This window comes from Cyclopterus lumpus, chromosome 20, assembly GCF_009769545.1.
Source record: "Cyclopterus lumpus isolate fCycLum1 chromosome 20, fCycLum1.pri, whole genome shotgun sequence".
Classification (NCBI taxonomy): domain Eukaryota; kingdom Metazoa; phylum Chordata; class Actinopteri; order Perciformes; family Cyclopteridae; genus Cyclopterus; species Cyclopterus lumpus.
Window position 1 is genome coordinate 6,450,625 of NC_046985.1, and position 26,356 is coordinate 6,476,980.

At 42.7% G+C, this 26,356-nt stretch overlaps 2 protein-coding genes across 3 annotated transcripts; one reads left to right on the forward strand and one right to left on the reverse strand.

Annotated features, from left to right (window-relative positions):
- Window positions 1-245: 245 nt before the first annotated feature.
- Window positions 246-2,549, reverse strand: adcyap1a (adenylate cyclase activating polypeptide 1a). 2 transcript variants are annotated; one of them, XM_034560240.1, is made up of 4 exons: window positions 2,452-2,549; window positions 1,824-1,958; window positions 1,147-1,251; window positions 246-429 (listed from the first exon to the last, which is right to left on the reverse strand). In XM_034560240.1, the coding sequence occupies exons 1-4, from the start codon at window positions 2,547-2,549 to the stop codon at window positions 246-248; spliced, it is 522 nt and encodes a 173-aa protein (XP_034416131.1). The 2 variants fall into 2 exon arrangements, with proteins under 2 accessions (XP_034416131.1, XP_034416132.1); XM_034560241.1 differs by lacking the exon at window positions 1,147-1,251.
- A 5,360-nt stretch (window positions 2,550-7,909) lies between these two features.
- On the forward strand, window positions 7,910-26,334 carry LOC117749497 (tyrosine-protein kinase yes-like). Its single transcript, XM_034560080.1, has 13 exons — window positions 7,910-8,038; window positions 8,413-8,492; window positions 15,976-16,283; window positions 18,095-18,194; window positions 18,765-18,863; window positions 19,489-19,592; window positions 20,371-20,520; window positions 20,956-21,111; window positions 21,495-21,674; window positions 22,400-22,476; window positions 22,663-22,816; window positions 23,573-23,704; window positions 24,603-26,334. Exons 3-13 carry the CDS (start codon window positions 15,989-15,991, stop codon window positions 24,809-24,811), a joined length of 1,656 nt encoding a protein of 551 aa, XP_034415971.1. The 5' UTR covers window positions 7,910-8,038; window positions 8,413-8,492; window positions 15,976-15,988; the 3' UTR covers window positions 24,812-26,334.
- Window positions 26,335-26,356: the final 22 nt, after the last annotated feature.

A 26,356-nucleotide genomic window follows, 5' to 3' on the forward strand; every position in this document is an offset into this window, starting at 1 on the left:
TGTTGAATGAACAAAAATTGCTCCACAAAGTAGATATTTGAGTCCTCAAGTGCTTTAAGTACAAAATAAAAATCAATATTATTATCAAAATATTCATTTTAATGGCTTACTTCATACATAAATACATGTTTAAGAACACAAAAGCGATCCACTGATTGTTCAGATCTCAAAATGACTTCATGTGGGGCTGCACACACTTAAGTTTTTTTTGTTGTTTTTTTTTTCACGATGGGAGGGGGAGGATGCTACAAATATGCCAGCCGGCGTCCTTTGTTTCTAATTCTCTGTCTATACCTTTTCCCAAGGACTGCTGCCAGGTATTTCTTGACCGCCATTTGCTTTCGGTAGCGGCTGTAGCTGTCCGTGAAGATCCCGTCTGAGTGTCGCTTGGACAGAGGCTCTGAGCTGTCGTCCAGCGTTTTCCCCCCGCTGCAGGAGAGACAACAGGGTTCACTATCACCACACTGATACATGACCCCCCACCCCTGTATGACCAACATGTGGTGCAGTTAAAATCATCCTTGTGTCATCATCTTAGAGGCGAAATAAAAGAGATAATCAGATTTCCATTTTGTCCAGAACAAATCAGCCTGCAGAGCTATGCAGAGACACAATCTGTGTCCATAATTTTGGGGAAATAATCAGATTTCACCACTTAGATTTTGCCTGGAAAGGTTGCTCAACTATTTGCATATAGGATGTATATGTTATCTCTTTGTTTAAAGCCCATCCCAGGACAATCTGTCATATTTCGACCTGCATTAAGGTGTGATAGGCCCGCTCATAAGGATTCAGTAATTGCAACCCCTCGCTCTTCCATCGGGAACCACTGGGACTTCATCCTATAAATTATTCATATTGAAATAAATTTAAACCTGAGCGGGTTCATTCTTCCCTCTGCGCCTATACGACACAGTGGCGGGCTCACAAAACCACACTTCCCAATTCAATCAAGCAGTCTGTGCTCTTATAGCATTAATAAAGGACTGAGCTGCATGCTGGGAGATAACTAGACCACAGACATATGTGTGTACGTGTAACAGAGTGGATCATGAGCAATTAAAGGATCAGTCCATAGAAAACAAAAAGCACATAGGACAGAAAACAGTGTAAAAGAAGAGGTGACAACCAAGAAGATGTTCTTACCCTACACGTTTTGCCATCAGAGAATGCAGATATTTCCTTGCTGATAACTGACCCAGCGCTTTCCTGTAGGCTTTATTAAACATGCCGTCTGCATGCCTTTCCGTTCTGGGATGATAGATAGCCACACAGTAAAATCACCAGAGCGCAAGAGAGGCAACAATTTGAAGCAGCTGCACTGTAGAAATACAATACCTATCTTAACACATCCATTATGGTGTAATATTGGGCCTCATGCTCGGTTTTCTTGTGTTACATAACAAGCTTCTAAGACGTTTTTTTTTCCCTTTAGGTGTTTTTTTTCATGTAATATTTTTAATTCAACACTTATTTTAAGAAAACTAGATTTGTAAAGACTCATTAAGAAGTTTTGAAACTGGATTTCAACGCTTTGTTGTGCAGCCAGATTTTGATTTATTTAGTTTTTTTTCCACCCTTCACTTGCAGTTTGAATATATTGATCCTTTTTTCTTTTAAAGAAAGCATGCTTTCAGACTAACAAGACAATAATGTTTTCTCTTTGATGAATTGCGTGTCTCGAAATAATAAATACAATCACTGTGCTGAAAGTTACTGACAACATTTCACACAAAACGGACAAGATACGTGGACAGAAATAGGACGACAGCAATGAGACGTTCAACACGGAGGTCTCGGGACAAAACCAGTGGCATAGTCACCTTTTCTCTGGTGGGTAATACAACGTGAAGACGTCGTCGGCGACGGACGGAGAGCTCCTCACATCCATTTGGTCTCTGTCATAATCCAGGGACGTTAACGAGTTCCCACCCTCGTCATAAACCTCACTGTCAAGTCTGAAAAGATTAGACACGTTTTCACCCAATTCGCTTCAAATTGTTAAAAAAAAAAAATTCCTTTAGACACTTTTTATGTCTTATAAATACATTTTAAAAATAAAAAAAGCATTCTATGTTAATCCAGCAGAAATGTCACAGTTTAAAATCACAAAACATGTATTTTATTGTCGAGCAATAAATACAAGACGCTCTCAAATCTGACCTCGAAAGCAACACGTTTTCTTTTCATTATCTAACCCACACACACACGTATCGATTCGTGGCTGCAGGACACATTGAGACTCCTTCCCCGCCTCGGTAGCCTGAATCACCGCCGTGTGAGCAGCCCAGTGGACCGGCTGTCACATGGTGTTATCCATATTCCAAGAGGCAATTATCGCCTCAGACACAACTGTCAGTGCAACTATGTCTTCTCCTGTCCAAGCCAACAAATACAACTGAAATCGACATCTGAAAAGAGACACTTCAACGAAAAGTTAAGTGTACGTACCTAACACTGGGAAAGCTAAGCCCCACAGGTGAGCAGTAGACGCGGTAATGCATTAAGATGCCATAGATGAGTAAGGCTAAAGTCGCTTTACTAGACATTGTCCTGCTGTGAAAGGAGAAGAAGAAAACCCGTCAGTGAGTAAACAGGTGTACAATCAAACTCATGAGAGGAATTCTTTTGATTTGCTTTTCTTTCACGCCACACCTGTGAGTTCCTACAAGCAAACGAGCGACAAGAAGCAGCCAAGCCAAACGCTCGCTCCTTTACGCTGCGTGAACGCACCCGAAAAGTGCCTCTGCTTACCAGTAGTGAGACGCGATCAGCTGAAGAGCTCAACTGGGAGAGTGAGATAGGACCTCTATCTCAGTCTCTCTCTCTCTCTCTCTCTCTCTCTCTCTCCCGTTCCTCTAGTCCCTCAGTGAAGCGCCTCTCCGGTGTCCTTGTGTTGTGTTCCGCCCGCAGCTCAGTTCTTCTTCTCCGTGGACTCGCTCATGGAGAGCGACACACATTTGTCTGCGGAGAACTTCCCGGCGTCCTGTGAACTTAACTCCCCTTGGTTTTTTATTCATGAATCCGAAAGACATGCCTTTTTCACTTGTCACGTATGATGGGGGGGGGGGGGGGGGGGCTGCGTCATAAGCCCCCCCCCCCATCACCACCGTCCCATTGGAGTGCATCGTTCTTCCGCGTCAGTGAGAGACCTCGAGCCAAGTCGTGAAAAAATACAAATAAATGGATGCTGGATTCAAACATCATTAATTAAACAGGGTATTAATGCCAACACGTTACGTCACTCAATCAGGGTCCCGTGAGACCCGGTTGGGACCAGAGGGAGCTCTCCGGTGCTGAAATGTGACGGACTGTTTCTCTTCTAAGTCTGAATCCACTCACTTCATTTAACAGCAGTCAATTATTTCCCCCCACGTTTCTCCTCTGTGTTGAGGTCAGAGGTCAGACTAATGCAGATACAACAGAAGGTGTCACCAAAGGAACTATTCATCTTATTTGTATATTCAACATTTGCTTTTGTCTTGTGACACTATCCAGTGCTGAAATGTGACTGACTGCTTCTCTTGTGCAAAAAGTTTCTCTGACTACGTGAACGTCTCTGAGGCAGCTGACTTCATCAATATGTGCTTATTATTTGTTGTCCGCCATTATTCGCCTCTCTATTAAAGGGACAGTTTGCCTCAAAAATACGACATAACTTCTTCCAACCATAGCTCCTGCATGAAACTGTTCACTACAAGTAATCAGGTCGTGATTCCTGTAAAGATACATGACTGTTGAGATGTTATCAAATGTATTTTTTGAAGCTTTAAAGCACCACAAACAGCCCAGAGCCATTTAGTCCCATTATGTTTGGAGACAGGGCATCTCTACTGCCAACACACTCAAAAATAAGTGAGACTGATAAACAATATGCATTTTTGATTTTGGGGTGAACTGTCCCTTTAAGATCAGAGTTCAAACTCATTTACATAACACCATAAAGGTGCGGTCAGGGATTATAATCCAATACACAAAAATTCAGCGCATTACTTATCTCATGATACGTTTGTAACAGACAGACATCAGACTGTGGAACAATATGTTTGTTTGGTTGTTTAGCCCAAATCTTCGTCCAGAATCGCTGACTCCACCTTTAAGTGTTGTTTGAACCTGAATCATCTGGATGAAGGATTTTAATTAATGAATGATTGTTTGCTCTTCCTTATTTTAGGCTTCTAGTTGTGTTTCTCTTTTGTAGTAAAAAGAAAAACACCAAATTTGGAAATGCAGGATTTTCAGTGGACGGTAACGTCAAGCTGACGTATTTGTATATTTATACAGACTTTCCTCTTGTGGTGCTGTTCAGGTCGGGACATGAATGGCAGTCTTTCTTCTACAATAAGTTTGTGTAGTCCCTGAGGCAGCTGACTGATTCATAAGCTGTTTCTTTAACCTTTTTTTGCTTTCCGTACACCAAATTCAAATAATCAATGAAGTGGTGGAAAGGTACTCAGATCCTTTTATTTAAGTCCTGCATTCAAACTCCATTATGATCTGTAAAATGTATCAAAAGTTAAAAAAGGACTCATTCTGCGGGATAAAAGCTTCTTCTAAAATTGTTCCTATTATATTTGTATATACAGTTCTATAGTTTAGTCCAGTGGTTCCCAACCTAGGGGTCAGACCCCTCCAAAAGGCCACAAAATAACATCTGAGTTGTAATGAGACGATGAATGATGAAGAAAAGAGGAAACACTTAGAAAGTTATGCCACAACAATTTACAGCCTCCTCAATTTAGGGACTTTATTTTTTTTAATATTGTGTATAATTTCAACTCTTTTGGCCTAAAACATTTATCTAAATGGAGCCATCTGAGAAGTTTAGATGAAACTGAACAACGTACAGACATCTGAAACCAGACTCTAATGAACACATTGTTTAGTGTTTTAAGTCAAATATAAATGTGAAGTTCCCTCTGAAGTTGAAGGATGAGGGAGCATAGCATGGAGTAACTACTGCGCTGGGTTACTTTACTTTGTATTGTCCTTTGCAGGTTCTCGTGTCTTTGGTTTTAATCCCCACTGACTCCGCTCGGTCCTCACTGGTTTCAGGCTCATGTGTTGAATCTTTAGTGGGTGATGCAGACCGGTCGATCCTCGTCTGCCTCTGACGTTGTTGGGAAGAAGCACTTTGAATCCTTAAGATGTGCAGAGGACCCACTCTGGGGATATGAAGTGGAGCCCCTCCTGCTGTCCGAGGGAGCACTGCCCCCAAGTGGCCGAGAGAAGAAAGTACACGCTGGAGTATCAAGGTTTTATATGTCTTTATACAATCTTAGACAATATGAAGGATGCCGACATGACAATGTGCAGAATTACCAAACAGAAACCTAAAGAGAGCAAACATCACGGAATTAGTCGAGTTCATTTATTAGTAGAGCGACAACTATAATTAGACTGTAGGACCGTAAAGCTTTCAAATGGGTCAATAAACGTTTGTTTTGTTTTTTAAATAATGGCGAATACTGTACGTGTGTGTCACCTTACCTTTTGGACTCTTTAATGAGTTTGCTAGGAAATTCATTATGATTACCACAAGATAATCATAATATAATTAAGGTTGTCTAATTGTGTGGAGTCAGTAATCACAGTAAAATGCTGATTACTCAGCCTAATCATGTTTTTGAGTCAATATTTGAGCTGAAGCTACCAGGATATCACTTCTTCATCATCTAATTACATGTACAGAGCTGAGAACATTAAGTAGATAAGCATATTGATCCAGTAATCTCCTGATGCTTGACTCACCGCTCCATTTAAGTGTTTTCCTGTAAGAATCATTGTGGAATATTAATAAACGTGCTGCCGTGAACATTTTAATCTCCTGCTGAGAGTTAAATGTGTTTCTTTGCTTTTCTTGCCACCACTTCTATTGTATTGATTGCATGTGTTGACGTAACATCTGGATTATGTCATGAAACTGATAAACAATGTGATAAATGTAGCATGATATCAATAGACGGGACATTTTAAGGATGTCTCCCTCCAGTGTGTGTGTGTGTGTGTGTGCGTGAGCTTTATATCACCAAAGAGAAATATATGACTCATTCTAATTTAAGCACTGTTTGCTTTTTATAGCGCCTGCTGGCGTTGACTTGTCGTGTTTGAAGAGTTTTATTGAGGTTGCCGTCTCGTGATTCAAGTATTTTACCCTCCGGCTTTTACAACGACAGGTGTTGACAGAGAGTCTTTTTTAATTTAATTTGTAAGGTGTGTGCGTGTCGGTGGAAGGGCTGAGATGAATGAAAGAGACATGAAATGTGGAATTAACATGCAAATTGGAGATAATGAAAAAATAAATAAAATAATGTACACCTTCTTTTAATCTATTATCTATTTTATTTTTGTATTACAGCTTTGTGATCATTTTAAATGGTTGATTTAGCTGACACTGGTATGGTGAATTCTCTTAATCCATAAAGCAAGTATTAATCCTTGAGTTTATTGAGTTTATAGTAAAAGTGAAAAAAGCAAAGCAAATTGGCCATATACATTTAGCACGATTCCTTATTGCGGTCTTATTAAGGTCAACTCAGCACTCCTGACCTGCAGCATTACTGATGTGAGGTAATATTAAAACACTGCATTTGCACTATTTCACAAACAAAGGCCATTAATCGGGATGATTAATATTGGGTACATTTCTTTAAATAAATGTAACAGGGAAAGGCTTTAAAACCCCAGGTAGATGAGACTCAGGGTGAGGATGCTGGTGTTGTCTCCATTGAATACTATAATAAACAAGATAAGGAAAGAGGAGAAAGGAGAAAGGGTTAGTCCCACCCACATCGGCTTGGACAGGAAACTGCCTTTCAAAATAAGGTGTCGACTTTGTTTCCCAACTTAAGTTATGGAATTAATTGTAATCATCAATAGTTGTTGGTTTACTTTACTGCAGCATCAATCAGTGCAATTCCTCCTGATGATATATAACATATCCAGTATTACTTACATAATTAACTAAGATATCGATGATTCCTATATTTAAGGCAGTAAAATACACATTTAGCATGATTTCTTATTGCTGTTTTATTTAAAACATACCGTGTCATGTATTCAATCTCACTAAGGTTAACTTAGCACTCCTGACCTGCAGCATCTGCTCCTCCATCACACATAAAGCAGGTTTCTAATATACACTAACATCCCTACTACATAATACAGTAATATATAATACATTTACAATATAATACTTGTTGTGTTTAGTATTATTCTCCAGTTAGTCTTGTGTGATTCCTTGTGTTTTTAAATCTCACAAGGTCCTACAACTTCCCTCTCACATCCCTAAAAGAAAAATCAGCTGAGTGTCAACATATAAACAAGAAATAGGTCACAAAAGAATAAAATATTTCAACCCTATGTTACACTTTTGCTGAGCATGTAGAAGTGTCAAATATGCAAACTAAACCCATATCAACAGATGTATAACAGAAATATCTCTGTACCGTTAACTTTATTAAAATGTCTCGTACCACCACCATTGAAATGCTCATTTCATCAACTCTACAATCACACACCTCGATCTTATATTTAGCTAATAATATATGAGATTAATATTTAATTTCCGTATACAATATTTGATAAAATGGCCTTAAGAAAACGTGTTTTATTTACTTAAAAAGAAGAATAAAAAGGTCCATTGGGATAACTGCCCCTCTGTCTCCCCTGCTGACTCCTTGAGCTGCAGATGTGCAGCTGCAGTACCGCAGTGCGGCCAGCAGGGGGAGCTAGAGCTCTAGCCTAGTGCCTGACAACGGAGCACGTAGAGGACGCTTGGAATCCACCCTTTCTCTCCATGAAACCACCCTCCCGTCCGCCGGGTCCGCTCTCCTCTGGTCTCGCGCATCATCATCTCTTTATAATTTCTCTATTCTGGCGGTCCCCCCCCCCCCCCCTCCCCCACCCCCTTTGGTGTGGTCGTCTAGCCTCCTCAGCTGTTCTCAGATCAGCTGTAACGGACGGACCTCTCCAGCTGTGTGCGGCTCTCCAGTCCCGCAGACGGCGTCGGCCATGTTGTTGTGTGGTGGGGGTAGATGTAAGTTTCGTAGTAGGAAGTAGAGGCGACGGAGAGCCGGGACACTTCAGGAGCTCACTTTTCTCTCTCCGCTGCGGCTGGATTACTCCTCCGTGATGACAGCGACGGTCTCCTGCGTCCTCACGCGCTGTGGGGATCCATTGATTTAACTTCATCATTCAATCCGTTCACAGCTGCTTCTTCTTCTTCTTCTTCTTCTTCTTCTTCTTCTTCTTCTTCTTCTTCTTCTTCTTCTTCTTCTTCTTCTTCTTCTTCTTCTTCTTCTTTTTTGTTTTTCTTCCTGCTGGATGGATGAAGTGAGGATGAAGGCGGTTCGGTCCCGGTTGGAATAACTCTGAATTTCTTTTCTTCTTCTCCCGGATCTGATTTTTTAGGAGGAGAAGGAAATTAAAAAATATATTTTTTCTTTTTTAAAAAGAGGAGAAAACAAGAAGGAGCACGCGCGTCTGAGAAGGTAAAAATCCCAAATTAAAGTGGTCTTTGTCGGCAGGATTAGAAAAGGATGGGCCGAAACGCAGCTGCTCGCCTGTCTGACCTGTCATCAACAAAGGAATTGAACTGTCTTATGATTATACAAATATAAATATAAATGGGTTGCAGCATGCGTGTATTGATCCACCTATTGTATGAATCATCACGTTTTAAAAGGGTTCAGATATCAGTGAAGACTCAGCATGTGCTTAAAGTCCCACAGGAATATTAAACCACATCGGAAAGCAGATCCATTCTTTAAAGTAGGACAAGGTCAGCGTACCACATATATCGTTACACTATAATAACATTTGAACATGTTTAATATGTCATAATATTGGGTTTATTTCTTATCGTAGTAAAACAAAAGGTTGTGTTCACCTCAAGTGTAAAGAAACAATTTAATTGATGTTATCTGTCAGTTTTCTACTAACCCTCGCACTGAAATATTCTCCTTTTTTGCATCTGTTCTGCTCCACAGCTGTGAAGATGCTCTCCACTTATTTAAAGACAGACGCGAGAGGAAAAAAAAGTGCCGCCTCATCATTTCAGATATTTTAACCCAACCTTTGAGTCGTGCTGAGTCAGAATAGATTGTAAGATCCGTTGAGGAGGAAGAGGAGGCTCAGGCCCTCTGTGGTGTGAATTCAAACTTCCTGATGGAACAGCCCAGTCACAGTTTTCTGTCTCTTCCCCAGTTTGTGCCGTTGCTTTCTTCCACTTTGAGTTCAGGAACCGGGGGATTGTCCTCCTTAAAGCATTCATGTAAAGGATACAGCATATATATCCTGAACGGCTCGTATGAATCCATATAAGGGCCTGGTGAACTTGAGGAGTGAGGGAAGTTAAAAAGTGGAAACAGTGATTTCTCAGACATATATGTTATTAAAACGTCGCAGCATTCTTTGGACAATGAATGAACGGTGACTCTGTTGACCTTTCTGACGGAGTTCTTCCACCCAAGGAAGTGTTTAGCTAATGTGTAAATATGTTTTATTTAAACGTGCCAGTAAAATCAGTCTACGTCACTGCGTGGTATCATTTGTATTTACCATAACAAGTGGTGGCTGACAGCCTAAACACTGACATTTAAAATGACATTGACAAAATACCTATTACGTAATTGCTGACCCCTGAACAGCTTAATAATGTCAGTCGCAAGCGGATACCGATCTGCTGTGTGAGATCGCTGCAAAGTTACCCGGCCATTTAATCTGTGGCTGATTTCTTTCATTACCAAATTTCAGATTTGTTTTGTCTTTCCAGCTCCAGAGTCACAGACCAGTTGAGAAAGAGCTCGCCTCGTTACAAAGATGTCAAACTTTGATCGAAGCAGCATGAAAACTAAAAACTGAAAAATAGATCCGCTCACCAAGTAGCTCCATCTCGAAGGATTTCTATTTCCAGTACCGAGCTCTTCCTCAGACCTCTGACGTGTACCGACAGTCGCCTTCTCAAATACCCATTATGCACATGAGACGTGCCACGCCTGTAGCAAACAGTCAATCAAATATACAAGAAAGCATTGTGTATTTAAGATTTGCAGCGATGGAATCTCAATGCTAAATATATATAAAAAAATACAAAAAGGTGTATAAAGATGATCATTTCAGTACATAAATAAGTACTCAATAAAGGCTTTGAATAGCCAGCAGACTACGTTTACAAGCACACTTTATATGCCACCCCTGTTGGTGGATAAGTCAAAAAACGTAGTGAGGAAATACATGAAGCATATAAACAGATCTCTAAATGAAGGCTACAGAAATACACAAAGGTATAATACAATAACCAAATAAAGAGAATAACATGTACCCACAGTAGCGGTTTTCTATAAAGGTTGTATCTATTATTACAAGTTGTTATCAGGAAAAAGTAACACCATGTAAGAAAAAAATCATAAAAACAAATATTACACCAACATCCAAAAGGCAGCGTTGGTCAAAGATACTTTTTTTTTTAGCAAGAGCCTCAAAAGGACCAGTCGGTATGTGATGTGGTGGGTTTGGATATGTTTCTCCGAAGAAAGAAACAGCCCAATCCAGGCCGTCACGTGGTCTCTCTATTAGATGTTGACACTTCAAACATTCGGCCCTGTTATGTGCTGACAAATTTTGTAGACACACATTCAGATTCCCCAAAATAGCTCACACTTAGCCCAGCCTCAGGTGCCAGTGCTCAGGTGTTCCCATGAGGCCTGTTTATTCCAGAAAACGTGTGATGTCTGTTTCTCCGGCAGCACAATAACTCACAAAAAAAAGCCTTCTGATTTGTCAAGTTAAGCAAAATAAGTGATAATAAGCTTTCAATTTCCCCGAGACATCTTTTCAAGTATTGACGTTAAAGACGGTTTAATTCCAAGTAAAACAGTCCGGCTCTCTGAAGTCACCTATTGATGTTTTCTCCATAGACGCCCCCGAGGCTTCACATCCGTGACATCACGTGGCTTTTTTTTCTCCAGACCCGGTTTTAACCCTTTGGCATCAGAGGAATGTGGTGGATGTTGGTACGGCAGCATCTGTTGCCGATCTGGAGCCCAGTAAAGCTCCAGAGGCCGTCCCGTCTGCAGCCACTAACAGCTGTGGGACGGGACTCAACTCCTCCGTGCACTTCAGCTTCTGCTTGACGTCTGGCCACATGTCAAGTAGACTTCATCAGAGTCTAGGAATCCTGAAGCCCAGAGGAGGGGAGGTCGTTTGAATTAAATAAGAGTTTAGTTTGTTTACAATGCATCATGTGCGATCGAATCCTAAAAAAGTTCAATTTGGTTCACACGTACACGTCAAATAATATTTCAAAATGGTCCTATGTAATCAGTCTTTTTGCAATTTAAAATACTAAAGAAAAATATAGAAAAGCAGCCAATATTCGGATAAGTTTATAAAGAGGGATATTCTGGGCTTTTTAGCAGTCAATGTTGCTAGCATTCAGCTAGCATTAAGGCTTAAGCGAAGCACCGCCTCAACAAATGATCAGATGATATGTCAGCGTTTTTCTAGTATTAACTCGACAGCCCAAAAAGTTTTGTACTCTGAAAGCTAGAATCAATTATTATAAATTGTATAAAACAAAGAAAAGCAGCAAATCCTGGCTTCTCTTGTCAGATGAATAACAATGCTTATCAATCTGAACTAAAGTATTTTAGAGCTGTCGGCATCTCTTTGTTTCATACCAGTAAAAGTCGCATGACTCAGCTGGACGCGGTCTCTGCAGCCTTCTTTAAATTCTGAACCGCGACCTCTGCCAGCACAAAAACTCCTTCCTCGTTCCGGCTGCAGACACTGAGCTCTCCTCTGCCCTATCAGCATTTTGTGAAGCCTGTGTGGATTTATTCAACTGTGGTCGGAGCAGGGGGCGGGGGGGGGCAAAAGTAGGAAGTCGATAAGGAGAGTGCAGGTTTAAAGTTACAACATATGCAATAACATATAGTATAACATGTGTAAAGTTAGGCCTTAAAACTCTTGTTCTTCTTACAAGCAGGGACACGAGAGGTCAAAGGTCAATCTGGATATCGTATCTGGAGCCTTCTCAGACGTCAACTAATACATTTAGTTGTTTATGTTTATTCTACATACCTTTGGCTTGTTGCTAGGCAAGAAATGTGTTTGATTATATTTGCTGTGTTGGAAGCTTTGTTAATATGCAGCTAGTGGGTTGGACACACATCTTTTAGAAAAGTCCAACATGTAGTCCAGTAGTCAGATGACGCATATTTCCTGTTTTCAGCCTCTCAGATGTGAGACTTTGATGTTTTTCTTTGTCATGAATGATAGCAAACTGAACATATTTGTTTTTTTTCTTTGTAAGACACAGAGTCTCGCAGATAATCTGTTCTCCAGGAGCAAAGAAAGGGACTCGTCCGCGGCCTTGAAAACTGAGAAACTTCTTTTTCATTATCCGTAGTTCACACCGAAGAAAAAGACCCCTGCTAGCACTGAATTAAAGAATACACATCTTTGTTTTTAAGATTTCACAGTCATGCTGGCTGAAGAAAGAGACGTTTCTGCCTCTGGAGGATCTTTTCTAACAGTCTGGACCAGATCACAAGGAAGCTCTCTTTGTCTTTATTTTCCGTCTCCATCCGTCTCTCAGGACTATAACAGCACCACGGGAGGATCCCTACGCTCCCTAATCTCCCTCATTTAAACTCTTCACCTTCCTCTCATTGGCATTGGGTGGTTCCAACTGGTGCAACTGGGAGTCCTCTGGTACTTGCGTGCTGTCGTTGGTCGTGTTATCATCCTCTGGCCGGCGGGATGTTGTCAGCAATAAGAATGAGTTACTATTATTAGCAGCGTTGCAGCTTTCCCCTGTGGTTTCACGGCCCTGCTGTTTAGGAATGAGCTTGAGCTTTAGTGAGTACACTTGCAAGTTAAAGTCAGCGAGCTTTGACGTTTAAGATCCAGTCTGGCTGCACAGTTCTGGATCATTTATTTCAGACACCTTTCGTGAAAGACATCTCTCGCCCTTCGTGTCCTCAGATGCCACCCGACACTAATCGTCGCATCGTTTTTGTTTTTTTAACCGCTGCAGTCCCACTTTGGGGTCGCGACCTCGACACAGCCCCCCGGTGTCGCGATGTCAATGCCGACGGGTCGACACATCTCACCGCCGCCACCAAAATGGTCGTGTGCAGGTGGAGTTTCAGCTCCAGGTCCTGGTGGCCAGTCCTATTTTTTTCTGTTTTTGTTTTCTGCTATTATCCTCTTAGGGTAAATCCTCCATCCTCATAATCCTCCTAGTTCAAGCTGGTGTAGCGGGCACTGTGTGCCTGGTTGCCCCCTCCCTCATCCCAGCAACCTGCTGTTCCCACCGTCACTTTCTCTCCTCTACTAGATCATTATGTCTTTATGCCCACAAAGCCTCTAATGGGAATGTTATCTGAGTTATTCTGTCACCTTGCCGTGCTCTACTCATCGCCCTGGAGTCGGTGGCGGTTGGTTTTTATGTGCATAATAAACTGGAGCGATTTACCATATTTTAAAGACATTCTCCCAGAAGGATGAATTGCACACGTGTGGTGTGGTGCAGTTTGAGTGGAGCTCTTGGTAAAGATGGTGGAAGCACATGACTGCGTGTGTCCACACCCTGTCTGAGACGCGTGTGTTTGTAGCGCCGCTTAACAAACCTCCTGTGACGTTTGTCTTAATCGTACTGGACACATCCTCACAAAGGTCAACGCTAACAGTTTTCTATCTGAATCTTGAAAAATCTGTAGAAAGTGTCCACAAGTTGGACCAACAGGTGCATCTTTTCTTTTGTGACGTTTGAGCCAGAACATTTCTGATATTTCTACATAGTAAATGTAAACTAAAAGTATTGATTTTCTTTATTTGACAGTAACGGGATTACAGGAAATGAGAGGAAGGAGACGAGGATTTGCAATGTGAGGCAGACAATGCAGTTAAGAAAAAGAAAACATAATTATTAAGCAAGCTTCTTATACAGAATATATGAATACAAATGACAATATGCTAATATGGTGTTTTAAAAAAGAAAGAAAACGTTTTTATTTATTCTTTCAAAGGCTCTCAATTACTTCACTCAGTATTTATGCGTTGGCGCTATAGTCACGTGACTTCTCCGTTCCGTCCTCACATTTAAATCCCGGGACGCTGTCCAGTGTTTTATGGCCGTGGTGGATTCCCACCGTACTCGAGTGAAGCCCCGCGCTGTCTTTCCGTGACACCGGTTTTGTCTCGAGGTCAAAGGAAAGGTTGGCCCTGAAACTCTTTTCTCCCATGCCGACATTCTCAACATATACTGGCTCGAGATCTAACGTCTGAGATCAGATTTATTGGTCCTTTAAAGACATTTTTGAAGAAATCTGCTTCAGACACATCTTCAGTGGCCGACCACTCGTAAAAAACGTGTCTGCAAGAGGACTGCCAGTGCTCAGCGAGAGCTGCAACCGGCAATTTAAAACCGGCCGTACGGCTTCATTTGGGCAAAGTGCTCTGAATCTTTGGAAGCGTCCTATGGTTTGTCTCCATTTCGTTGATTTCCTTGGCAGTTCAGCGCGGGAGAACTCGATGAACCCTCCTTCGCCGGCGAGGGGACGTCCCTCCCACCTGCCCCAAAATCAAGGCCGCTGTTGCAAAATCAGTGCGAGGTGTCTCAGCAGAGCCTCTCCTGTTCCACCAAATTGTTCAGTCGGCTTTCATTCTCTACGTCACTGAATAAAAGCTCCGACTTCCCTTCAGTCCTCTATTGTTCAACTGTCTTGTAATGTGTCAGCGCCAATTAACCAAGTCCAACTCCTGCAGCAGCTGTTGTTCTAGGGGAATAAAAACGTTCTGATCTCCCCGAGCTGGGACTTCTTTACGAGCGTGTCTGATTGTCTCCACATTTTCCGGGCCCTTACCTCACAAAAGAATGCCTCGGCGCGACTCCGTCCAAATTATGTTAGCAGGAGGAATGACAACCACGCAAATGGAGACACGCCGATGTCTTAAATCCTGTAGCGCGGTCCAGGCTGAGGGTGTGGACGGGTTGTGTTTCTGGGTTCGGACGTGGCAAAGCGTCCCTTTTGCAGCTCTTTGTGGTCACTTTGAGCCTCTGTGGTTGTTTTGTGTATGTTTGCAATCATTTTGTATCCCTTTGTGCTCATTTTGTGTCTCTTTGTAGTTGTTTTGTATCCGTTTGTGGTCATTTTGAGTCTCTTTGTAGATGTTTTGGGTCCCTTTGTGGACATTTTCTAGTTATTTTGAGTCTCTATAGTTGTTATGCATCCCTCTATGGTCATTTTGAGTCTCTTTGTAAATGTTTTGGGTCCCTTGGTAATTTTTATTCTCTTCCTGGTCATTTTGCATCTTATTTGATTCACTTTCCAAAAACAACTATCAACGGCATACGGCCCAGTGACCCCTGAACCCTTGGGCCCCTGGGTCTGTGTCCCGTAGCCATGTTTAGTAATGCATCCATTGGCTAATTCCCTTAAGAGGGCCCTTTGCATTTTAAATGTAAAACACAGCGCTGCTCTCATTTTTCTCCATGTCAAGGCAGAATGGCTACAGAGGTTTTAATCCATCATGTGTCTGTAAACATTAAGTGATCTCTTCATTGAACAACCATGTCATGCAATAGATCACAACGACAGCAAATGATTATCACCTTTCCATCCATCTCTTTAGCACTTGTCATACCTCAAAGCGTGCACGCTCAACTGGATCTACACGTCCGAGTTGTGCGTGGTTCAAAGCGGATTTACCATTTACCCATATGTCCCAGTTACCACTTGGCTTATAGTCTTAGTGGGTCGCGACAACAAAATGATTCACTGGAAAATATCAGGTCATTAGATTTTTGTTTCATAACGCATGTCCATGCGCCTACAGGCCTTATGGACCGTTAATCCTGCACCTCTCTTGGCCCTTCACTTTATTTATGTATCATCACTGATGAATTTGATGTTGTTCTTCAACCTGCCGGCATCAAAGTGACGGCTCTGTGTTGTGTCTGTCCAGGCCGGACGAGACGATGGGCTGCATCAAGAGCAAAGAGGACAAAGGCCCCACCATGAAGTATCGGCCGGACATTTCCACGGCGTCAGACCCCAACGCCACCATAACCACGCCCCACGTGGGCCACTACGGACCGGATCCCACCCAGCTGCAGCAGAACCAACCTCCCTCCTCTTCATCGGGCGCCGGGGCCGCAAACTTCAACCACAGCCTCACGCCGTTCGGCGGCGCGTCTGCCATGACTCCCTTCGGAGGAGCGTCCTCCTCCTTCTCCGGTCCCGTGTCCAACTCGTTCTCCGGCGGTGTCTCAAGTGAGTCGTGTTTTATTGTGAGATGTCATATCAATGCTGTGGAGAGCATTGACGTTTTAATGTCACACTTGTGTTTTTTTAATCCTGTAGTCCCTCTGGCTTTAATGCTGACCACATTTATTTTGAAATAAAGCCGTGGCTGCTTATCTTCCAAGCTCGTAATCTTCGTATCCTTCAATCAGCTTTTTGCTGTGGTATCTCACTTTTAATACCATATTGATTTTAATTTCGTATTTAAATCAAGTTGTAGGAACTTGACTGGCTGCAGATGTGTAATCCACCATGTTTCAGTCATGCTAACAGAGATGGAGATTTACTAGTGCAAAGGAAATGAATCTGACTTTGGTGATCCCAAATATTTTTTAATATCGCCACCGCGAGCAAGGTTGACATTTCTGGTTTTGAGATGAATTTCTCGACAACCTTTGGATGGTATGCCATGAAATGTTAAACACACATTCATGTCCATTATAATAACTTTGGTGATCCCTCATTTTTTCATCTGGCACCATCATTTTGTATGAAACTTTAAATTCATGACCAAAAAAAATGACATTCCCCTGACTCGAGCGTTCCCTCACGCGACACTAAACTCTCGTTTTATCCAAATTTGGTGGCTTTTCTAACTAAACTGCACTTACAAATAAAATGGCCACACTACGATAAAGACAACAATGTGAAGAGTAAAAGCAAGACATACAGGAAGCAATATACAAATAAAAAAATCTCTTACGTTTGTGTGTATCTATGATTTGTTCTTATTTTGTTTGCTTGCTTATTTAGCATTATCCATTCATTTTAGAGATGCACCTATGTTTCCTTATTTCTTGCTCTTCTCTTCAGGAATAGATTTTTTTCTTTTCAAGCGTTTGAGAAAACTTTGAACTAGAAAAAAGACATCTCGGTTTCACAGTCAACAAACTGTTTGTTCAACACAAAGAAACATGTGTTTTTTATTTTTATTTGAGGACTTCACGCCTGCTGAATTCCTTCTCTTTTGTTCCAATTCTTGGACATGTGCCAGAGTGTTTTGCACACGGTGCGTCACCTGCAAACATCTGCCCGTATATAATGTTTAGGGCTAAAAACATGCTACAAAACATACTCAACGCTGAGTTTAACGTGGTCAGTGTGCTGATCCGTCGTGTCGGGGTCACGGCTAATGCCCCAGCCATTGTTATTTTAACTAGCTTTTCCCTGTTCGAGTTAACACAGGTCTTGTTATCATCTGTGATCACCCTAAATGTGTCTGAGCAGCTTACGGCGATGCTGAGAGCGAAGGGAAGAGATTGGACCCTCCTGTTTCGGTGGGATTTAGGTTGTAATCCTCCTCCGTGTTGGATTATCTGCTCTCGGGGGGGGGGGGGGGGGGGATGAAGGTGGCACTGCCATGGTTTGGATAATGAGATTACTGTTCACAGCGTTGTTGTGGGTGGTGGGTATATGACTATCATCTGTCTGAGGGTGTGGCTGTGCAGCAGGAAGCATGTTTTACAGGAAGCTGGCAGCACGTATGTACATGTGGATGTACATGATATTGCCTTTCCTTTGGCTCCAGGCGAGTGGCAGTTTGTGTTTGCATGCAGGGGAAGTACTCATACTACACAATTATAAACCGTAGAAAATCAATACAGTGGGAGCACTCAGACGCATTCATCTGCCTTAATAACCCATTTAAACAGTCACACGCACAAATAAGAGAGTTTCCCTCTCGTCTTCAGCATCATAATGCCCTCCGCGATTATGTGTTTACTCACTTTCGCGAGCTCTAGTCATTCATTACAAATGCGGCTGTTTTATCGTGTTTACAGGCGGCGTTACCTTCTTCGTGGCCTTGTATGACTATGAAGCTCGAACATCTGACGATCTCTCCTTTAAAAAAGGAGACCGCTTCCAGATCATCAACAACACGTAAGCATCTTCCCCCGTTTCTCTCTCAGTTCACGGGGCTTTTTATTTATATCTGTTTCCAGTGATTACGAGATGACTTCCTTTCAAGCGGTAATCCTGAACTGCACCTGTTCCTTGTGCGTCTGTATTCATGAATACGTTTGATTGCGACTTGTTTCCCCCTTTCTGCACGGAGCCGTGGATCTTTTATTTCATTAGCGCCGCGGCAGAATTGTGGCCCGAGGTTACAGCATTGTCATGTAAAGTAGATTAGTCTGATTGAATTCCCATTGTGACAATGTCTTTCAGTCCTACCTCACATTTCAAACGAATCAGGGGGTTTAAATGAATGCAGAACAAATTAATAGAAAAGCTATGTGCCTTCAAACCATCTTTTCCCTAAGCCACCATAATAGCGAAAGGAAGGATAATTATATACGCGGCTGACGCCTGAATTAATAACCATTAACCGCTATTAACCAGTTTTCATCCAGCATATCAGTCATGGCAGGATTTGGTGGCAGGCCTTGGTTGACGGTTAGATGGACAAGTCATTTGCCTCATGTCTCCTGTGTCATTGTACTCCTGCAGAGAGGGAGACTGGTGGGAGGCTCGCTCCATCAACACGGGGAGAAACGGCTACATCCCGAGCAATTATGTGGCCCCAGCTGACTCCATCCAGGCTGAAGAGTAAGGCCTTGTTATAGCCTCATTACTCCATACGGCGTCTGCACCAGGAGACTAATAACACGAGCGTGATCCCATCTCACGTCGCTATACAACACAAATATTCACAACCAGGATGAAGCTTCCTTATGGGATTTTTTTTTTAACAGTCAGCTTATTAGTCACCATTTAAAAGGGACATATCATTAAAAAAAGTATTTTTTTCCAGTGCTTGTGGACTTACTTTCGGGTATCTGGAGAGCCTACCGACCAACAGACTGTGAAATAACACAACAGTCGTTCTTTTTAGATCACATGTGATTTAACAAGCTTCCCTTTCTATGTCACATGCAGGCTCATTAGAATGTGCCACCGTCTGAGTATCTCCACCTACAACTGGAGAACCACCTTTGTAAAGATGCACCATATTTATTTTTAGCAGACTGGGCTTTTTTTTTTTTTTTTTTTAAAGAGATGCGCTCGAAATAAACGGAGCGTTTCAAACAGAAGGTGAAGACAGGTATATTCAGACAGTATCAGGAAAATAATGTGTTTTTGGAACCTTTAAACGTGTAAAAATACGAACATGAACCTGAAGCATGATATGTGACCTATAAGGTTTTTTAATGTATCTGCTTCCTCTTGACAGGTGGTACTTTGGTAAAATGGGACGCAAAGATGCCGAGAGGTTGCTGCTGAATCCAGGAAACCATCAAGGAACTTTCCTAGTGCGAGAAAGTGAAACTACTAAAGGTGATGATCGCTTCTTTATGAACAGAGTAGGGGAGTAGCGGAGTGGACAATGCTAGCCGGTGAACAGTTGGAGCACTATTAGGCTCGTACGGACATAAAATCCTCCTGGTCTCACTACAACTCCCACTGAGGAATTTTGGTTATGAAGCACCCAAACACAATAACTCTGTTGATACATTCACCAGTTTATATCGCTTCACTGATTCTAGGTCAGGGTTGTTGAAGAATTCTGAAACAATGGTTTTGTGTCTAAATGCTTCTGCGCGGCAAACGTCAGCTGATAATCACGGGAGTCGTAGCAATTTAGACCACAAAGTCAGACCAGCCAGCGAAATGTATTTCATGGAGCACTTTTCAGGTTGAACGCTTTCCAGGAAGAGGAGAAGTAGTACACGTTGTAGTAAGAAAGAGGGAGATAAAAGAAACAGAGAGCACAGAGAAACAGTCTCACAGCCCCGCTAGCGGCTCAGCGAGGCTTTGAACTAAATGCAAATATGCTCTTATCGTTAGTCAAATATGTTCGCTTCATTTGGGAGTTAAGAGTGCAGTCTGCTGATCTTCTGCTCTCAGTGTGTTTCTCGATCCAGCACCTGTGTAGTAGATAAGGATTTGTGTAACAGAGGAGTGTATATGTTGAGCAGAGGCCATCATGAAGAAATAACTGTGACTTTACATGACTGAATAGCACCGTAGTTTCATCTTCTGTAGGCAGCATACAGTCCGATCTTTGGCTCTTGTTGTCGAGATGGATGAAGACCGTGTCCCTCGTCTCCTTTAGGCGCTTACTCTCTCTCCATACGGGACTGGGACGAGACCAAAGGAGACAACGTGAAGCACTACAAGATCCGCAAGCTGGACAGCGGGGGATACTACATCACCACCCGAGCGCAGTTCGACACATTGCAGAAACTTGTCAAACACTACACAGGTATGCAGTTTGCAACGCTTCCATCTGGCGCTCTTCTTTCTCTCCTCCATCCTTCATCAGCAGTCTTTCATCACACCTGAACATCACTCTCCGTCACACCTGCTGCTGTGAGCCACCGTGCAGCTTCCTGTGCCACACCTGCAACAGGCACCCAGAGATGAATAGTCTTTTAATTGTAATAGCGATGGATGGAGCCTTCGGCCTGATGAGAGTTGAGGTTTAAATCTCTGCCATTCCACTTCATTTCAGTCTGACTCTGGAGCGGGTTTTGCTGTATCTCATCCATATTTCACCACAGTTAGTATAAGAGCATGAATTCACCCACATCAAATGGAATGAATGATGCATGAAACGCTGTATCTGGCTGGTACGGAGGAACGATATGTGTGTTTGTGACACTACTTGTGTGTAATGTAGCGTTTCCATCTCTCACAGAGCACGCCGACGGGCTTTGCCACAGGCTGACCACGGTTTGCCCGACAGTCAAGCCTCAGACCCAGGGGCTCGCTAAGGATGCCTGGGAGATCCCCCGGGAGTCCCTACGGCTGGAGCTCAAACTGGGCCAGGGCTGCTTCGGAGAAGTCTGGATGGGTAAGCATTTGTTTAGTATTCAGTCGTAATTATCTCAATGTAGTCGAACACACACAAACACTCCGATGTTTATATTTACTGTGTCTATTTTTGTCCAAGCTGGGGAATTATCCACTTCCTGCAGTCGCTTCCTCTGCTTGTTGTGTTTTCTGCGTCTCCAGAGCTCGGCTCGAGACAAAATAGTTTTGTACCTTTTTTTTCCGAACCGCGGGCTCTTATCCGCTCATCCCAGACATTCTTCCACGAGGAGTCCACGCATGACAGCACATGTCTGAGCAATTACAAGACCTAATTAATGAAATTGTCTTGCTCCCAGCCCATTAACAACACTCATTACCCCCTGCGGCCTGTGGGCGTTTCACTCGCTATCTTTGTCTCTGCAGGCACGTGGAACGGCACCACCAAGGTGGCCATAAAGACGCTGAAGCCGGGCACCATGTCTCCTGAAGCCTTCCTCCAGGAGGCGCAGATCATGAAGAAGCTCAGGCACGACAAGCTGGTGCCTCTTTACGCCGTGGTGTCTGAAGAACCCATTTTTATCGTCACAGAGTACATGGCCAAAGGTACACGCGGACACCTGAAACACACCTGAACACCTTTCTGAGATCTCTCAACCTTGGAGAGAAAGAAGACTCAGCGGTGTGTTACACGACACCGCTGAGGTGTGTTTTTAAATAAAAAGAGGGCAAAATCTTCGCCTGTAGATCGCTCAGGCACTAAATTGATCTTGTTTTTCCGTCACTGCACCGGTGTATGACGTGTGGTGATTTCCTTTAAAGGCAAACTGTAAATTTCATGGGTGTTTTAATTAATGTGATGCACATATTGAAAGTCCTTGAGAGTCCCTTGTGGTTCCCCGAGGCCTGAAACTGGGAATGTTCAATTGAAAAACTGCAGTGGATTTGTGGGAGGTTTCCAAAGAGCATCAGCTGCAATGCGTTTCTTTTAGGCTTTCATGAGTAATTAGATTTCTGTGTGAGTAAACGTTAACTCGTGTGTCTCGTGTTTGTTGATCTACTGGGTGTTGTCGTCTCATAGATTATTCTGATATTCAGTTCCTCCTCTCTTCATGCAGAGAATACTTTGAATCGCATTCCAATTCACCTTCAAGCTTATTTAGATATTCTGTTTTAATTTCCGAACCCGATATGGTAAATATCGAGGGATGAATTGAAATATTTCATAGAGCAGAACGTTGGAATGCAGCTGGTATATTGGCCCTTTTATTGCTCCCAGAGTAGATATCATGCTCTGCATTTATGACCCGTCACTCTCGCTGCTTTTGTAGGAAGCTTACTCGACTTCCTTAAAGAGGGGGACGGCAAATTCCTAAAGCTCCCCTTGTTGGTGGACATGGCTGCACAGGTGAGAAGAACCCCACACGCGTCTTTTGTTACCTCGAGTGCACTATGTGTGTGAGTGAATGTTAAGCTTCTATTTTAAGCCTCTGATTTAGAAATGCAGCCTCAGGTGAACACGTCTTCCTCGGCTTTTTCTTTTAAGCAGCCGTCACGAGAGGCCGTCAAATGTTTATTTATTTGTATTTATTAGATCGCTGACGGCATGGCCTTCATCGAGAGGATGAACTACATCCACAGGGACCTGCGCGCCGCGAATATCCTCGTGGCCGACAACCTGGTGTGCAAGATCGCCGACTTTGGCCTGGCCAGGTTGATAGAGGACAACGAGTACACGGCGAGGCAAGGTGGGCGGACCTACGACACACACACACACACACACACACACACACACACACACACACGCGCAAACCGTCCGAGTCAGAGGTGTGACCTCACAACAAGGACGACTCCCTGTTGTCTCCTCTCACGGTGAATGAGGATGATAGTGGAAACAAGCTGCTCCTGTTCCCTCTGAGTAGCTTCATCTCACTGCAACGTCTGCTCCTTAAAGGGCCGGTTCACCCGAATGACTACCCTTTTTATATAACTGTGTTTGTTCTGTGCTTGTATTTCCCATTATATTCTAATTTAGGTGAACCAACCCTTGAAACACAAGATCCTTAATCAGGTCCTTAATAATCACTCGTAGCCATTAAACCTTCAATTTATTCGAGAGACTTTTCTCTGAGGTGTATTTACAAGCTGAATTGGTCTGAATGATTCAATAGGTCTCTTTCACAGTAGACATTTTGACACAGCAGGGAAAACACAGGTGTAAATAATGACATTAATGGTGGCTGACTTTTCCATTTCGCTGCTTCGGTTTCAGGTTCCTGGTGTTGTGCACGCTTGCTCACAGGAACACTGAAATAGGACCGAGCCTTTGCAGCACTATGTGTAAAACATGTGCTTCTCCTACCATGACAAGTCAAAATGTCTGCTGTGAGATTGTAGGTCACTGTGGCCATTGTGATTCACTGGAACCAAAGCCAGATGTGGAGGCATACGCCCTCTGGTGGAATCCCCTTACCTCACCCCCTCTCCTCTGCGTAACGTTACAGGAGCCAAATTCCCAATTAAATGGACGGCCCCGGAGGCGGCCCTGTACGGCCGCTTCACCATCAAATCAGACGGATGGTCCTTTGGGATCTTACTCACTGAGCTCGTCACCAAAGGCAGAGTGCCCTACCCAGGTAAGTGACAGTGACACACACACACACACACTCATAAGCACACTGTGGGTGTGGGAGAATGAAAATACAAAAGGTGCATGTTTGGAGACGGAGGGCGGTGATTCACTGCCGGAGTTATCGGCTTTCAGCCTGTCAGTTAGACGTCAAGCTGGCGAGCTTCTTAATGTCTGAGGAGGAAGTGAAGCCGCCTCACATTGTCTACGCTGGTTATTTATGCCTCTGCAGGAGGAACACACACACACACACACGCACACACGTTTGAGATTAGATGAGACCATCTGGTGGAGGGCGATCAGGAGATTGAACACCACTCTTGTTTATAACCATCTGCCAGACTGACACCGCCCTGGGGAGCAGTGCCTGCAGTGCTTGCAGTGCTCTGCACCGCCTGTTCTATTAGATGACGCACTGAATCAATTAATAGACTTTAAAAGTCTGGTAAATGATTTAAGTGAATTTTGGAAAATGTACACATTTTACAAAATGAAAGTTAGATGAGAAGATCATTACACGCTTCTGTCTTAAGCTAAAGATGAAGCTACAGCTAGCAGCCCTTTAGCTGTGCTAAGCTAAGCTAAGCTAACCGTCTCCTGTAGCTACAAACAGGAGAGTGACCTCAATGTACGCATAACAACCGCATGCCAAAAAATGTGCATCTATTGTTTGAACTATTTGTGTCATTTATCAAGAAGAAAATACCAAATATTTGCTGGTTTGAACCTAATTTCTCTTTTGTATATATGATCTGCTCCAATAAATGAAAATGGGGATTTTTAAACATTTTATACACCAGAAATGAATTGTTTAAAAAAAATAAAATAAAATGCCCTGAAAACTACCCCACCCAAAAAACATGAAAAGCTTTGACAGTCCTTCCTGACTCCCGACTCCCCCTCAGGCATGGTGAACCGGGAGGTACTGGAGCAGGTGGAGCGAGGCTACCGCATGCCGTGCCCCCAGGGGTGCCCCGAGTCCCTGCACGAGATGATGAAGGTCTGCTGGAAGAAGGACCCTGACGAGAGGCCCACTTTCGAGTACCTCCAGTCCTTCCTGGAGGACTATTTCACCGCCACAGAGCCACAGTACCAGCCTGGAGAGAACCTATAGCCTGCCTGGACCCGGATCCCTACGCCAGGGAAGACACTTGCTTGAAGACAAAAGCTCTTAATTATTGGACACTACGAAAAGTCGACTGGAAACCAAACTAACCAGTCGCGTAAACCACTACTTGCTCTACCCGTTCTTTATTTGTTTTGCTTTCAGCATCCGCCATCATTTCATTTGACTTTTTCATTTTTTTATTTGTTGTTGTTTTCATTGATGGTACGAGGTTAAGTCTTGTGTGTAATGTTTGATTTTTAATGTGGATTTCTTTTCACAATGTACATTAATGACAGTTATGCTAAATACACTACACATGTTTGGTTCTTTCTCATGAACACAGACTATTCCTGTAAAAAAAAAAAAGCTGTGATAGTGCTTCGCAATAGAAAAACATGTGGTTTAATGTCCCAAATTGTATTCTTTTGTGGTAAATTGGGGAATTATGCATCAAAACAATCATTATTCCATCCATCCATTTTCAATACCGCTTATCCTCATTAGGGTCGCGGGGGTGCTGGAGCCTATCCCAGCTGACATAGGGCGAAGGCAGGGGACACCCTGGACAGGCCGCCAGTCCATCGAGGGCAACAATCATTATTAACAGAGATAATATATTAAACTAACAGGAAGAAGCTCTCAGGGGACTGATGGTCATTATCACAGTCCATTTGACAGTAACTATTTAAAAGTAAATCCCACACAGCTTAACTTAAGCTACATTTCATCAGCGGCAGTGCAATTGATTATGTGTTACACATCAGTGACTACAATGAGACTGTGACATGGTCTTTAATGCCTTTCTTGTATTTTAAAATGCATTTTGACTTTTTTGTTTTTATATTATTTTCTTCTATGTCCCTTTTGTTATCACAAGACTTTTTCACATTTTATTCATATCACATGGTTTCATAGCTTCATCTGAAGACTTTCCTGACTGTCCATCTAGAAATCTCTGCTCAGACTTTTATTATTATTATTATAACAATGCCATAATTCTCTCTGTCCCTCACTGAGGTTGTGTAATCTCCCTGCGATCACTACAGAGACATAAAAGCAGTGTGCGTAATGTGTCGGTGAGTTAAACAGTGATGAAACTCGTGGACTCGCTGCTTCTCGCTGAGCCAGAATGACACTTCACGGACACGACATGATTTCACGGGCTCTTTCTAAAAGTGGACATCATGAACAAAGCCATGAAATAAATGGGAAACAATCGTTTTATTGTCTACAATGTGACTAACTGAGGCACTTGAGACTCTTTCATGTTCATATATCCAAAGGGGCTCTGCAGAAACTATTTGTATAGCAATGATGACAGTTTTTTTTTTTTTTTACATGGATCCTATCTCTGCATTTTGCTCCCTTATACTCATTGAGACAGTATTATGGTGGGAATAACACAAATTGACGACTGGGCTTGTAAAATTGTCATTTTTTAAGATTATTAATAGAATCGACAAGATTGCCAAATATATTTGGGGAGGGGGGTAATGGGTGCAGTCTCATCTGGGGAGTTTGTACAATAAAGACGTGATTTTACAAAGTCTA

Coding starts and splice junctions, on each gene's coding strand:
- adcyap1a (XM_034560240.1), bottom strand. CDS start 2,549: ATGTCTAGTAAAGCGACTTTAGCCTTACTCATCTATGGCATCTTAATG. Junction 1,959..2,451: donor CTTAGCTTTCCCAGTGTTAG/GTACGTACACTT, acceptor TAATCTTTTCAG/ACTTGACAGTGAGGTTTATG. Junction 430..1,146: donor CTGATGGCAAAACGTGTAGG/GTAAGAACATCT, acceptor TCTCTCCTGCAG/CGGGGGGAAAACGCTGGACG.
- LOC117749497 (XM_034560080.1), top strand. CDS start 15,989: ATGGGCTGCATCAAGAGCAAAGAGGACAAAGGCCCCACCATGAAGTAT. Junction 21,112..21,494: donor CTTCGGAGAAGTCTGGATGG/GTAAGCATTTGT, acceptor TTGTCTCTGCAG/GCACGTGGAACGGCACCACC. Junction 23,705..24,602: donor AGGCAGAGTGCCCTACCCAG/GTAAGTGACAGT, acceptor ACTCCCCCTCAG/GCATGGTGAACCGGGAGGTA.